General features: G+C 31.2%; 1 protein-coding gene across 1 annotated transcript; it reads left to right on the forward strand.

Annotated features, from left to right (window-relative positions):
- The first annotated feature begins 12726 nt into the window (after positions 1-12726).
- LOC120077327 (uncharacterized) lies at positions 12727-14816 on the forward strand. The gene is made up of 2 exons (XM_039031209.2): positions 12727-13750; positions 14052-14816. Exons 1-2 carry the CDS (start codon positions 12727-12729, stop codon positions 14768-14770), a joined length of 1743 nt encoding a protein of 580 aa, XP_038887137.1. The 3' UTR covers positions 14771-14816.
- The last annotated feature ends 238 nt before the right edge of the window (positions 14817-15054 follow it).

A 15054-nucleotide genomic window follows, 5' to 3' on the forward strand; every position in this document is an offset into this window, starting at 1 on the left:
ATTTTGCTTTATACTTCTTCACACTATACCTCCTCCATTCAGAGTAAATATTAATCCCAAAGTAGATTTTCTAGAATCACATCGATTTGAAAATCAGAATCAGTGTATCCTGTAAAGATCGGATCCTTAGCATCATATACAAGCCTATAGTCTCTCGTTCTTCGAAGATACTTGAGTGTTTTTAACAGAGTCCAATGGTCATATCCAGGATTGAGCTGAAATTTGTTGACTATTCCAACTGCATAGCATATGTTTGGGCGTGTACACAATATGACATACATTAAACTCCCAACCACTGATGCATAAGGAATTCTTTTCATAACCTCAACCTCTTGAGGTGTCTTAGGATATTGTTCCTTAGACAAATGAATGCCGTACCTGAAAGGTAACTGCCCTCCCTTGGAATTTTGCATTTTATATCTAGACAACATTTTGTCTATATAAGATGCCTGAGATAACACTAGCATTCTATTCTTACAATTTCGAACAATTTGGATTCCAAGAACATAATGTGCATCTCCAAAATTTTTCATTTGAAATTGCGATGCTAGCCATCCCTTAACATCACCAAGAAATTCTACCTCATTCTCAATGAGTAGGATATCATCAACATATAATATAAGAAAAGTTACAATCTTGTTGACAATTTTCTTGTATACATAAGGTTTCTCAACATTCTGTTCAAAGCTATAAGATTTGATCGCAGTGTCAAATCTTATATTCCAGGATTGAGATGCTTGTTTTAACCCATAAATAGATCTTTTAAGTTTGCAAAATTTTTACTCTTGACCTTATTCAATAAACCCCTATAGTTGAGACATATAGATACTTTCTTCAAGATAGCCATTCAGAAAAGTTGTCTTGACATCCATTTGTCATATCTCATAATCATAAAAGGCAGCAATAGATATGAGTATTCTAATAGATTTGATCATGTTAACCATAGAGAAGGTTTCTTCATAATCAATCCCCTCTCTTTGGGTAAACCTTTTTGCCACAAGTCTAGCTTTGTAGGTCTGTACCTTATTCGCTTGGTCTCGTTTTCTTTTGTAGATTCATTTGCAACCAATAGGTTTTATCCCATCTAGTTGATCTACAAGTTCCCAGACTGAATTGAAGTATATAGACTCCATTTCGAGGTCTATGACTTTTATCCACTGGACTAGATTCACATCTTCTATTACCTGTTTAAAGGTTAATGAATCTTCTAAACCATCATCAGGTATGACAACTTGAGTTTCTGTCAAACCCATGTAACAGTAAGACTATTGAACAACCCTCCCACTACATCGAGGCACTCTCAACTCTTGAGAAGGATGTGATGGACTAGTTTCATCAATAACTCTTGTTGAACTATTAGCCTGATCAACAACCATTGTCTGTAGCTTTTGTGAACATTTCATTTAATACTAGCTTACTACGAGGTTGATGATTTCTTATGTAATCCTTCTTTAAGAATGTTGCATTTGTCGATATAAATATTTTATTCTCTTGAGGATTATAAAATAGACCACCTTTTGTTTTTTTTGGGTATCCTACAAATAGACATACTTTTGAACGACGTTCCAGTTTCTTCAGGTTTTGTACCAGTACATTGCTGGATATCCCCAAATCCTGAAATGACGTAAACTACCTTTACGCCTTCTCCATAACTCGTAAAGTGTTTCTGAAACACTTTTCGAGGGAACCATATTCAAAATATATACTGCAGTCTATACTGCGTTTCCCTAGAATGAATTTAGGTAACTGAGCATAATTCATCATTGAACGAACCATCTCCAACAAGGTTCTATTTCTCTTTTCCACTACACCATTCTGTCGAGATGTACCCGGTGTTGTGAGTTGAGACTGAATTTCATGTTTTATCAAATTGTCCTGAAATTTTAAGTCCATATACCCATCACTTCAATCTGATCGAAGTGTTTTAATTTTTTTTTTCTTAATTGGTTCTCAACCTCTGCCTTATACTCCTTGAACTTTTCAAGGGTTTCGGACTTATGATGTATTAGGTAAATATAACTATATCTAGAATAATCATCAATAAAACTGATGAAATATTCATACTCTCTTCGTGTCTTGACATTCTTCAGACCATAGAGGTCTGAATGCACGAGTTCTAAGACCTTTTTCTAAAAAAGATCTTTTGGTCATTTTACCCTAAAGACAAGACTCACATGGTGGTAGAGAGTTGTCTTCTAACTGATTTAGGTGTTTTCTCTTAACCAATCTCCTAATCCTATTGAGATTAATGTGGTCAAGTTTAAAGTGCCAAAAATAGGCATTAGGAGAAACTTTTTGCCTCTTGTTTTGAGTTTTAGCTGTTTTAAACATCTCTATATTCAAAATAGCTTTTGCCTCAGTTGGTTTTAACATATATAAGTTATTTTCTTGTTTTACAGAACATATTTTAATAACCTTCAAAATAATGAACACTTCGTTAACTTCAAAAGAAACTTTATACTTTTGTTCTAGAAAATATGAGATAGATTTTAAATTCCTCCTCATGGCAGGAACATAATAAACATTTTAAAACAAAATGAATCTATCTTTAAAAAATAACTTTATATCTCCCATTGCTTTAGCTGAAATAACCTCTCCGATCCTTACCTTAAAGATTAGCTCACCTTCTGTAAGCTGCCTCCAGGAACTAGTTTCCTAAGTGAAAGTACAAATATGATTAGTGACACCTGAATCTAATATCTAAATTAATTTATCATTTTCCACTAAATGTGTTTCAACAACCAGTAAATCATATTTACTTTATTGTGTTTTCTTAGCTTTCTCATCTATCACATTCCTGTTTATTACTTTCAACATATCTAGAACATGTTCGTTAATAGAGGCTCTATCCTATATGTCAAAGTTATAAACATTATTGAGAGTATTGTGCTTGACAGATTGTCCAAACAATGTCTACATTGAATCCATGATTTCTTTAGTGGAAACCATGTTTTCGTATTTCTTAGTTAGTATATCGAATATGCTTGCTAATATATAGATTCGAGCCTTTTGATTTGCCCTAATCCATCTGTCATAAACATTACAAACCTTTTGGTTTGCAAATGAGCTGGGAGTTAGAGAATATTCCTTTGTTAAAACAAAATTTAAATAATCATTTGCTAGTATTGTGTTTATATTTAATTTCCATGTTGAATATTTAATATCGAAAAACTTATTAGAAGCGAGTGTTTGTTCAGAAGGATTCGACATGATGAAAATATAAACAATTTCTAATTAGTAAAATGCTTTTAAAACCAATCAAATTTTAGCAAAAGTAATAATGAACCCAAATTTCATTATTTATTTGCACTGATACTTTAGTGAGTCAGAATAGATGCTACCGAGGGGCAATCAAATACTCATTCACTAAAACAAGACATTTTTGACTAAATACTAACTCCAGAATAACTCTTTATTCCTGTAGTAATTTAGTTACCGTTTTCGGTCAAGAACTTACTAACACATAGTAACTATTATAAGTGTAACCCTCCATTTTCAGACATCAGAGGTCGGCCCCAACAATGCTACCAAATTGGAAAGCCAAAGTAGGGAATTAAAACAAGTTTTTATTTGTTAACCTTAAGTGAGCATGCATCTTATCTTTGTTATATATTTTAAATGTCTAATTCATTTATAACACTTTATAAAACTATAGATATGCTTTTCCATAATAAACACCAAACATTTCATAATTTAATACAACAAATTATATTAAACACATAAAACCCTAAATCATGCATACTATATATTATAACAAATTATAACATACTTTCAATGCATGATACCTGCTTTCCTATGGTAGAATTTTAAATTTACATGGCATACATTATGCACATACAAGATTTAATTTAATTATAACATATATCAAATGCATAAATAATTAAACAAACACTGATATGGACCAATTTTGGCATCCTAAGCAACTAAATAAGCTAATTATTACAACAATAATTACAAAAACTGTATTGAACTGCTTCTAGACCACCCGAACCGACTCCAAATAGCTCGAACTAGACTTCCAAGGCAAGAAAATGGGTTGAACTGGTCAAAACAGGGCTGAACCGGACCTCCACGACCCAGACCAGCCGAACCGACTAACCCTTGAACCAGACCAACGTTGTGCGCGCGTCATCTGGGTTGGATGAAGAACAGCGTCATGACGCTACATGAACAACATCGCGACGTTGTGAGATAGAAGCTTCAACTCCAGTTTTCTGTTGTTGTACTTGCTTCCAAATTTCTTCAATTACAACCTAATTGCAACTCTATTCACTCTAACAAATTTACAGACTTTTAATCACACATTAAGACCTATAAATAAAGAGCCAATGACAACTTTTGCAATAGAATTGAAGAGAAGTTTAATACCAAAACTGAAAAACATCATATCAGCACCCATTTCATACAACTTATGAAAAATACCTACCATGCTTAAATTAATGTAACTTGAGTGCTTAAATCATGCTTTGATACTAATGGAATTGACGCTCAATAAGTGGAAGTATCAAGATCTTTAAGCACTCTAATTACATTAAGTTGAGCAAACAAGCATGCATGTTCATTTTTCATAAAATAGGGTTTTAGAATCCTCCAAATTAGCTTCAGATCTAGTTGAATCTCTCACTAATGGCTTGTAGACCACCATAAGATCTTCCCTACTATTCTCTAGGCCCTTAGATTGGATAATAAATTCAAAATGAAGTTGAATAGAGGGAATTTTTAAGTAAAAATCAGTTTTGGTCAAGTAAGAATGAGAACCCTTTTCTCATTTCACAACTCAGCTTGCATGAATCATGATTTAATTTTTTGAGTTTTTGACCAATATTTTTGGCATTTGAATTTTTCAAACTAAAGATCTAGAAATAAAAAGGAAAAAAAAAGGAGAAAACTTTGAATCTAAGTCCATTTTAGCGATATTAGATGAATTTCAAACAAATTTTCACCAAAATTTATGAATTTTGACTGGTAATTGTTACATAATAATTAATATAGAGTGTATTAGTTCAATTAACGTAGTATTAAAGATTTATTAGCCTTTGTCTTAATATTATTATTAGTATCCTTTGTGATAACAAACAAGTTTTGCTAATTAATTTTATTGAATAGCATTTTGGTAAACTTTGTGTTCCCGACAGTAGAATCGTAAGACTACTAGTAAGTTTGGTGTTCCAGTGTTTTAGAATTTTAACATCTTGTTTATTCATCACAATAGATAATTAGAATCTTAATAAGATAATAAACTTTAAAATTTTCATGTCTAAGTTAATTGAAAAGAATACTCTCCAAAAGCCCATATTACAAAAGACTCAAACATAATTGAAGATTATGCAAATAGTTCTCAACTCTTTATAGTCAATACTCAATAGTCAAGAGCTTCAGATCGAAAAAATAGAAAAAGCCTCCATAATTGGAATATACCAAAAATAGATATTAAAACAATTTATTAAATAGAAAAATTTGAATTTCTTCAAGATTACATAATCAGAATAATTAATTTCAATTAATAAACTCTCAGAAACTTTTCATTTATTCTCAAGATAATCAATTCTTCAACACCAAGAAAAATATAAATTCTTTATATAGGATTAGTTCAAATTGCCATAAAACCTCTTTATGGAATAGGATTATATACTCCAATTCTATTACTATTATGTGATAAAAAACATAGAAACTTTTCCAATTCAGTACTCTCTGTAGTTAATCAAATCTAGAAAGAGAACCAATCTACTTACATTGTTATCCAAACTTTTCAATTTCCTTAAGTGATCTAAATATACTTCAATCTTTAATGCTTGATATTAAAATTCCAAATATGGATTGGGAACCACAAATTGAATTCATTGTAGGAATATTTTAGATTCATTACAAATTAATGCATAAAAATCTATCTCCTAAAACTCTTAGGACTTCTCTTAAAAATCAAACCCTTCTAATGGAAGTTAATACTGAATACTCAAATACTTCTACTCCAAGAATGTTATCTCATAATCAAATTACTCATAATTCCATGTGAAATTTAGAAGACACCTTTAAACCATAGATTGAAAATAAAAAATTAACCCAAATTATTGAAAATGAAGATGGAAGTATAGAAATACAATTTCAATCTTCAAGAATAGAAATTCCTAGATTTTCTACTACTTATGAACCTCCTCAACCAAGTACTTCTATATGAGTTTGGTTTGATAATACAATACCACAACTTTTTTATACAAAAGATAAGGATCCAACATCTCCAACTCATTCTGATATGCAAAATACTAATCAATTAAGTGTTATTTCCAAACCCTTTACAATTAACAAAATAGAACTAGATAAAGAATTTTGATTTGACAAAAATAAACTTTTAAGTTGTATATTTTTTGAATCCTTTAACAAAACTGAACAAAGTAAGATTCGTGATGAAGACTACCAAACAATGGAAAGACTCAAAATAAATATATATTTCCTCCATTGGATGAAATATATGACATATTATCAAAATATTACATCCCCTCCATATCAAACATTAGGAATAGAAACTCATATTTCTTTTTCAATTAATTACTTGAATTGATTAATTTGGTTTTGAATATCAGGATCATCTAATTATTTTTCAATTCTTTTATGATTTATTTCTTCTTTTAAAAATTGTATTTGTTCCATCTTTCTTTTAATAGAACTAATAGTTCTAAATATTGAGGAATTTTGAATAGAATATATTGTTATAGTGGATATGGGGTTTGCAAATTTAAAAGTAATATTTTGATCTAAAATCTCTAAAATTATTCCTTTCTCATTTACCGAGAATGGATAAAGTTGGGATGGGAATAAAATTCTTACTATTATTTCTTCATCTAAGTCCTTAACTAATATAAAGATATTTTAAAAACAATATCCTTGATTATGAACATGTGCATTTGAGAGTTTGTAGTGAATTTTTAATCTTTGACCATTACACCATGTAATTTTTATGAGGCTTTATCAAAGTATGTGGTAGGTATTAATCATTCCCGTATATAGTTTTGATCAGCTTCTAAATCGATTAAAACCTTAGAAGTTAAATGGGATTCCTTATTTCTGACAAGATTAATAATAGCATACCATTCTTGTAATTGAACTTTATTGATAAGATTGATAAAAGATTCACGAGAAATTTTATTGGCTTTGTTATTAATTTAAATATTTTTCAGGGTTTTCAGAAATGAAAGGTTGATCAATTATTTGTTGAGGTTGGAATGGTAAGAGTTCAAATTTAATTTGAGAAGTTTCTTTTTTAATGTTAGATATTTCTTCTTTTATTGTATTTATTTCTTTTTGAAGGTGGAATAGTTACTTGTTTCGTTTTAGATTATAAGTGGGAAAATATATCTTTAAGATTGTAATGTTGGATACTTTATTGTTTAGATTTTTTTTATAATAAAGTCTTTAAGTTTTTCAAAATAGTCTTTTTTAATTTGACTAATGACTTCAAAAAGAATTTCTTGATCTCTAGAAATGACATTTATAGTTTTATTATATGTATATGTTTCTATTTGATCATCATTAGAGGATAATGATGTTTTAGAATCAGAATAATCGGTATTTTCTTGGATTTTAAAAAAATTGGTCATTTTTCATTGCTATTTAAGGAAAGGTTTGATGGTGTTAATAAATTTAATAACTGAATTTTTAAGTCTTATACTATTTCTAGGTTATTAATTTTGTCTTTCATAGATAGTTGGGAACTATGTGTTCTTTTTGCCTACATTTATAACAAATAATTTATTTTCTTTTCTCAGTAGTTTTATAACTTTTAAATCTTCTTTTTGGTTTTGACTTATAACTTTGTTTACTCTGGTTATTTTGAAAACATCCTTGGTTTCTATAAGGTTTTCTATAACATTATCTTCTAAATTTCTTGGGTTGTTTTCTTGCTAATGGAGCCTGTATTTTCTCATAACCATATTGAGCACAAAAAAATCCAAGCTCCTACTTTTGTTTATAAAATTCATTTTTCATTTTTGCTTTTAGTGTAAAGTCTGTGCATAAGGCTAATACTTCACGGTTGATAAAGTTAGTTAATTCTCCGTAGGTTAGACTATTAAAAGGAATTATATCTGGATAAGCTTGTCCTATTGTTTGGTGTACCTTTTCCACAAATAATTTTGGTAATCCTGAGAGGAATTTTTCTTTCCCAAATATTGATTATTGTAGTTTGTTCGGGTGTAAATTTTACTTAAGAAAATATTTTTATATCATCTAATATCTTGAAGTTTTGGACAAGTAAGGCTAGAAAGTATTTAAGAACTTCATTCTTGGAATTGACCGGGTTCCCCCATAAAGTTTTTAGTAATGATGTAAATCAAAGTTGCAACATCTTGTGTTTCATTTATTTCTGTGCCACTTCGTTCAACTTTAATGGTAGTTAGGATTCTTGTTTTGTCAATTGAAGATATACAATTATCCCATTATCATTTTAAAATTTCAATGAATCCGGAAATTAACATTTGAACAATTTGGTGGTCCGTATTTTGATGTATCTTATAAGCAGTGACGACTAAGGTCATCTCAGGCATTAAATTTAGAATTTGATGTTCAGTTATGCCATCTATATTCTATTTATAGATGTCATTTCCTATATATTGAGTCTGAGTTAATTGATGTCTTTCTTCAAATTGCATGTCAAGGAGAGATGACCTAGAATAATAATTTATTAATTTTGGGTATCTAGGATTTGTTATCTTTTGAGGGGTAAGGGTCTGAAATTGTTTTTTCAGGTTATTATTAAAATTTTCTTCTAGTTTATGAATATCAGAATGATTTTAACCAGGAGTTTCATTTAGGGTATTAACTTTTGACCTTGTTGTATTTGATATTTTTTCTGAATTTAGGTTTAAGTTTTGTAATTGAAGGTTAACTTTGTCTAAAATATTATTAAATTCTTTACTTGAAAAATTAATTAATTTTAAATCCAAAATTTCAGAAGGTTTGATTAAAGGTTTTGTTTTATCAATTGGTTGAAGTTGCGATTTTATAGGATAATGTTGAGTTTCGAGTTTAGATTCTATTCTTTCAACTTAGTTGGATATTGTATGTAAAATTTTATTGGAATAATTAGTATGTAGATATGTCAATCATTTTTAAAGGAGAAACTATTACTTCTTGATCATTGTTTTGAAACTTAATTTCTTCTAAAGGAGGATATGTGGAGGTTATGTACTTTTTAGAATTTGTAGTCTCCCATGTGGGAGAAGAGGTATTTGTGTTAATAGTTTGATATGAAGGGGATGTAATGTTTTGATAATTTGTCCTATATTTCATCCAATGGAAGCAATATATACTTATTTTGAGTTTTTCCATTATTTTGTAGTATTTATCATGAATCTCACTTTGTTCAGTTTTGTTAAAGGATTCATAAAATATATCTCTTAAGAGTTTATTTTTGTCATACCAAAATTCTTTATCTAGTTCTATTTTGTCAATTGTAAGAGGTTTGGAAATAACATTTAATTTATTAATGTTTTGCATATAAGAATGAGTTGAAGATAAAGTTGGATTCTTATCTTTTGTATAAAAAGGTTGTGGTATTGTATTATCAAACCGCTTTCCTTCCAGATTTATAGAAGCACTTGGTTGAGGAGATTCATAAGTAGGAGAAAATCTAGGAAGTTCTACTTTTGAAGATTGAAATTGTATTTCTATACTTCCATCTTCATTTTCAATAATTTGGGTTAATTTTGGATTTCAATTAATGGTTTAAAGGCGTCTTCTAAATTCCATCAGGGATTATGAGTAATTTGATTCCAAGATAACATTCTTAGAGTAAAAGTATTTGAGTATTCAGTATTAGCTTCCATTAGAAGGGTTTGATCTTTAGGAGAAGTCCTAAGAGCTTTAGGAGATAAATTTTTATGCATTAATTTGTAATGTATCTGAAATATTCCGACAATGGATTCTGTTTGTGGTTTCCAATCCATATTTAGAATTTTAATATCAAGCACTAAAGATTGAAGTATATTTGGATCACTTAATAAAACTGAAATGTTTGGATAAAAATATAAGTAAACTGGTTATCTTTCTAGATTTGATTCAACTATAGAGAGTATTGAATTAGAAAAGTTTCGATGTCTTTCATCACATAATAGTAATAGAATTGAAGTATCTAATCCTATTCTATAAAGAGATTTTATGGCAATTTAAACTAATCTTATATGAAGAAATTTATATTCTTTTGGTGTTGAAGAATTGGCTGTCTTGAGAATAAATGAAAACTTTATGAGAGTTTATTAATTGGAACTATTTGTTCTGTGGTCTTGATTCTATAATCTTGAAGAACGTTAAATTTCCTATTTGATAAATAGTTTTAATATTTACTTTTAGTATATTTCAATTATGGAGGTTTTTTTCCCTATTTTTACTATTTGAAGCTCTTGACTATTGAGAATTGACCATAGAGAATTGAGAATTATTTGCATAATCTTCAATTATGTTCAAGTCTTTTGTAATATGAGCATTAGAGAGTACTGTTTCAATTAACTTAGACATTAAAAATTTAAAATTTATTATCTTATTAAGACTCTAATTATCTATTGTGACAAATAAATAAGATGTTAAAATTCTATAACACTGGAACACCAAGCTTACCAACGGTCTTACGATTCTACTCTGGAATACAAGGTTTACCAAAGTGCTATTCAATAAAATTAATTAGCAAAACTTGATTATTATCACAAATGATAATTAGAATAATATTAAGACAAAGACTAATAAATCTTTAATACTATATTAATTGAACTAATATACTCTATTAATGATGTTTGGCTATGATACCATTTTGGCGTGGCATGTGGACAGTTCGAGGTAGGTACATGAAGCATGAGGTGGCATCATTGGACATGTGAACACTTGCATGTGTGTGTATATATATACACACACTTAGAGGGTAAGTCATTTAAGTAACTTTTTTTAGGTAATCGCAATGGTAACATTTTTAGAGCTAACAATTAAGTGTACAGATACAATATTTTTAAAGAATTGCAAGATTTAGAAAATCTATCAATAATAGACTTCTAGTAATGATAGACTTTAAAAGTTAAATTTAATTTTTGCTATAACTATAAATTCTTTTGAATTGTGTTATATCTACTATTGGGCTTGATCGCTATATTTGTAATTATATTTAGTTTTTTTTCCTTCTTTTCTCTTTTTTCTTTTTTGGGTCAATTGCCAGCCATTTTCCATAGTTCAAAATGTTGACTTCCTTTCGGGGAAAGGGCCTTTAATTTTTTCAAAATTGCATCACCAATACTTTTTAAGGATTGAGATTAAAATTTTAGGTCAACTTTTGGCCAGCTGCAATTCAAAACTAAAAAGAAGATGAAGATGAAAAAACAATAATATCAGGAATTACATCCTATCTTTCTCCCTCTTTTTTAAACCATGTTTGGTAGTGATTTTATTTTTAGTTTTCTGTTTTAAAAATGTATGTTTTGTTTTCTCTCCATTTTTCAATTACATTTTCAATTTTATATAAAAAAACACTTAAATTCTTAATCAAATTCTAAAAATATATATTTTTTTAATTTAGAAAACTTGACTTGATTTTTAAAACCATTTGTAGAAAGTGGATAACAAAATATAGGAATTTAGGTATAAAAATAGTAGTGTGTATAATCATACATTTCAAAAATCAAATGATTATCGAACGAAAACTTAGGCTCTGTTTGGTAATAATTTCGTTTATGGTTTTTGGTTGTTGAAAATTATGCCTATTTTCTCCATGTTTCTTACAATGATTTGCATTTTTTTAAGTACAATAGCCGAATTCTTAGCCGAATTCCAAAAATAAAAACAAGTTTTTAAAAACTGTTTTTTTTTTAGTTTTCAAAATTTGGCTTGGTTCTAAACTATTGGTAAAAAAGTAGATAACAAAGAAAGAAATTGGGAGGTGGAACTAGTGTCAAAACAAAAAAACCAAATGATTATTAAAGGAGGCTTTAGTAATCCTATCTAAATTAAAACATTTTGGCCATACGTTCATTAGAAATCATCCAATTATTGCATGTAAAACAGAAGGTTTAATTTTAGAAAAAATTGATTTCACATTAGTAAGTCAATCATTTTCAGTTAGACATGCAATAACAATAATATTATTGATAATAAACCACATAAAGAAAGTAAACGATCAATCACTTATCACTGTTGAGGAATCTAAGTTATAGTATTCTTGCATTTCTCGCAACAAAAAGTTGGATCACTTTCCACAAGTTGACTATAATTCAAAGCAATCATATAATTGACAAAAACTCTCTTCAAAAAAGGCCTTGAATTGTACATTGAATGTGTGAATAATAATATTAAATAAACCATATCAAAACAATAAACAATAGAGAATTATTCAAAAGTACTTTTCCCTTTATTTCCAAGCTACGTATAGTTTGAAAATCAATTGAATAATTTTCCAGAGAAGCAAACTAACTATTCAATCAACCTTAAGTTCATTACTCTCTCTTGATGACCTCCACTAATTTTCGTCTATGGCAAAGCTACAACAAAGTGGGAAATGCTTCTTTTTTCATTTTAGAAGCAAACAAGCCTATGCGAAGCCAATAATAATAATGTGGGATACTTTAAATTTTACCTGAATTGTTGCAGAATTCTTCTGAATTCCTAAGGGCTTGGCATGTGGGTGCTAAGAGTGATGTTGTATAAATTGGATGTGTTTTGGTTATGGCCATATCTCAAACTTGCTTCTTCTCTTTTCCAATGGCTTATTCTACATTTCGGTTTCTTGTGCCATTAGTCATGGTGGTGATGTTGGTGGTGATAGCGGAGGCAACACCGCCAGGGATTGCTAATAATCCGAGCCATGCAACATGCAAGATTAAAAAGTATAAACATTGTTATAATTTGGAACATGTTTGTCCCAAATTTTGCCCTAATCAATGTTATGTTGAATGTGCCTCTTGTAAGCCTATTTGTGGTAGTGGTGATGCCAATCCTCCACCGGAGGATACTCCCACTCCGGCCACCCCCTCTGTGTCATCTCCTCCATCGAATACTTATTATTCACCTCCGCCTCCGGTGGCGGTAACTCCAAGCCCTCCTGCTTCAAACCCCACTCCCTCGTATTCTCCTCCATTGCCTTCACCAAGTCCGACAACTCCTTCTCCTTCTCCTCCAACTCCGTCATCTCCACCACCTCCGGTGAACCACCCTCCATCACCACCACCTCCAACTAATACCAACCCTCCATCGACACCTCCAGCAAATTCGACCCCTCCGACTACTTCGTCGCCTCCTCCCGTTACTCCATCACCACCTCCGACAACCACTCCTACAAATCCCAATCCTCCGACATCGCCTTCAGCAAACTACCCTTCATCACCACCGCCTCCAACAAATACCAACCCTCCTTCGACACCGCCATCAGACCCTACCCCTCCAGAAAATCCAAACCCTCCATCAAACCCTAACCCTCCATCAACACCTCCAACAAATCCTAATCCTCCGACACCACCCACTCCAAATTCTCCATCACCGGCACCACCATCCAAAACTCCCAACTCCCCATCGACTAACACTCCCCCGTTGGCTCCTCAAACACCATCTCCTCCACCTTCTTCACCATCAGCTCCAACTCCACCATCTTCGTCCTCGGCCGGCGCAGCAAAGAGAGTGAGATGCAAAAATGTGAATTATCCTCAATGTTATAACATGATTCACACTTGTCCTAGCACTTGCCCTAATGGATGTGAAGTTGATTGTGTTACTTGCAAACCCGTTTGTCGTAAGTATTAATCAAACAATGCCTAACCAATTCATCATTGGTTTTTAAGGAGTAAAAGATGAACCATTTTGATATCTAACTTTCAAAACAATAAAAAGGAAAAACCAAGTTATGAATTTGAATACTAGAGATTTTATCTTATTATAATATTGGCAATATAATCTAATACACTTTGATAGTTAGATCTAAATTTTGCTATATTTACAATTTTTATTTTGCATTATGCTATGTCTACTTATATTAATGGTCTGATTGTTAAATAGCAATTGCCCTTATTAATATTTTGGGTTGAAAATGGCAGATTGCGACAGACCAGGAGCAGTATGCCAAGACCCACGTTTCGTCGGTGGCGACGGCGTAACCTTCTACTTCCACGGCAAAAAGGACAAAGATTTCTGTCTAGTTTCTGATCCCAACCTCCACATCAACGCGCATTTCATCGGAAAACGAAACCCTTCCTTAAAACGTGACTTCACTTGGGTCCAATCCCTAGCTATCCTCTTCCACACTCACCGCCTCATCATTGCTGCCCAAAAGACCGACGTTTGGGACGATTCCATTGACCGCCTCACTATTTCCCTTGACGACCACCCGATCATCCTTCCAACATCTGAAGGCAGCCAATCACGCCACCCTGCCGAAAATCCCACGGTGGTCATCATTCGACTAGCAGCGACGAACCACGTGATTGTGGAAGCCAAAGGGCTGTTTAGAATCACAGCCAAGGTAGTGCCAATAACAATAGAGGACTCGAGAATTCATAACTATGGGATTGAGGAAGGGGATTCATTTGCTCATTTGGATGTAGGGTTTAAGTTTTATGGGTTGAGTGAGGAAGTTAATGGGGTTTTGGGGCAGACTTATGGGGCTGAGTATGTGAGTAGTGTTAATGTAAAGGCAGCTATGGCAGTCATGGGGAGGGCGGAGGAGTTTGAAACTTCTAGCTTGTTTGCGGCGGATTGTGCTGTCTCTAAATTTCGTGATAGCGGCCGCATTGGCGACGGAGATGAAATTATATGAAATTTTGGGTTTTGAAGACATGAGATTTGGAAATTAGATTGAAGAAGTTGGGTTTTATTATATAGTTGTAACTTGTAAGAATAATAAAGACATTGGAGGGAAATGTGTTTTAAGATCTCCAATGGAAATATATATCATTCTAATAATTATTAAAATTAATATATAATAATACTATATAATTTTTGTTTTTCTTAAATTACCTATCTTTTGGATTTTGATTCTAATGGGTGACTTACTATATATGATGAATATTATTATTTAAATGTTTATGTGGTAAGTTGATT

The sequence above is a fragment of the Benincasa hispida genome, chromosome 5 (genome assembly GCF_027475165.1).
Source record: "Benincasa hispida cultivar pf3 chromosome 5, pf3_genome.v1.1, whole genome shotgun sequence".
Taxonomy (NCBI): Eukaryota; Viridiplantae; Streptophyta; class Magnoliopsida; order Cucurbitales; family Cucurbitaceae; genus Benincasa; species Benincasa hispida.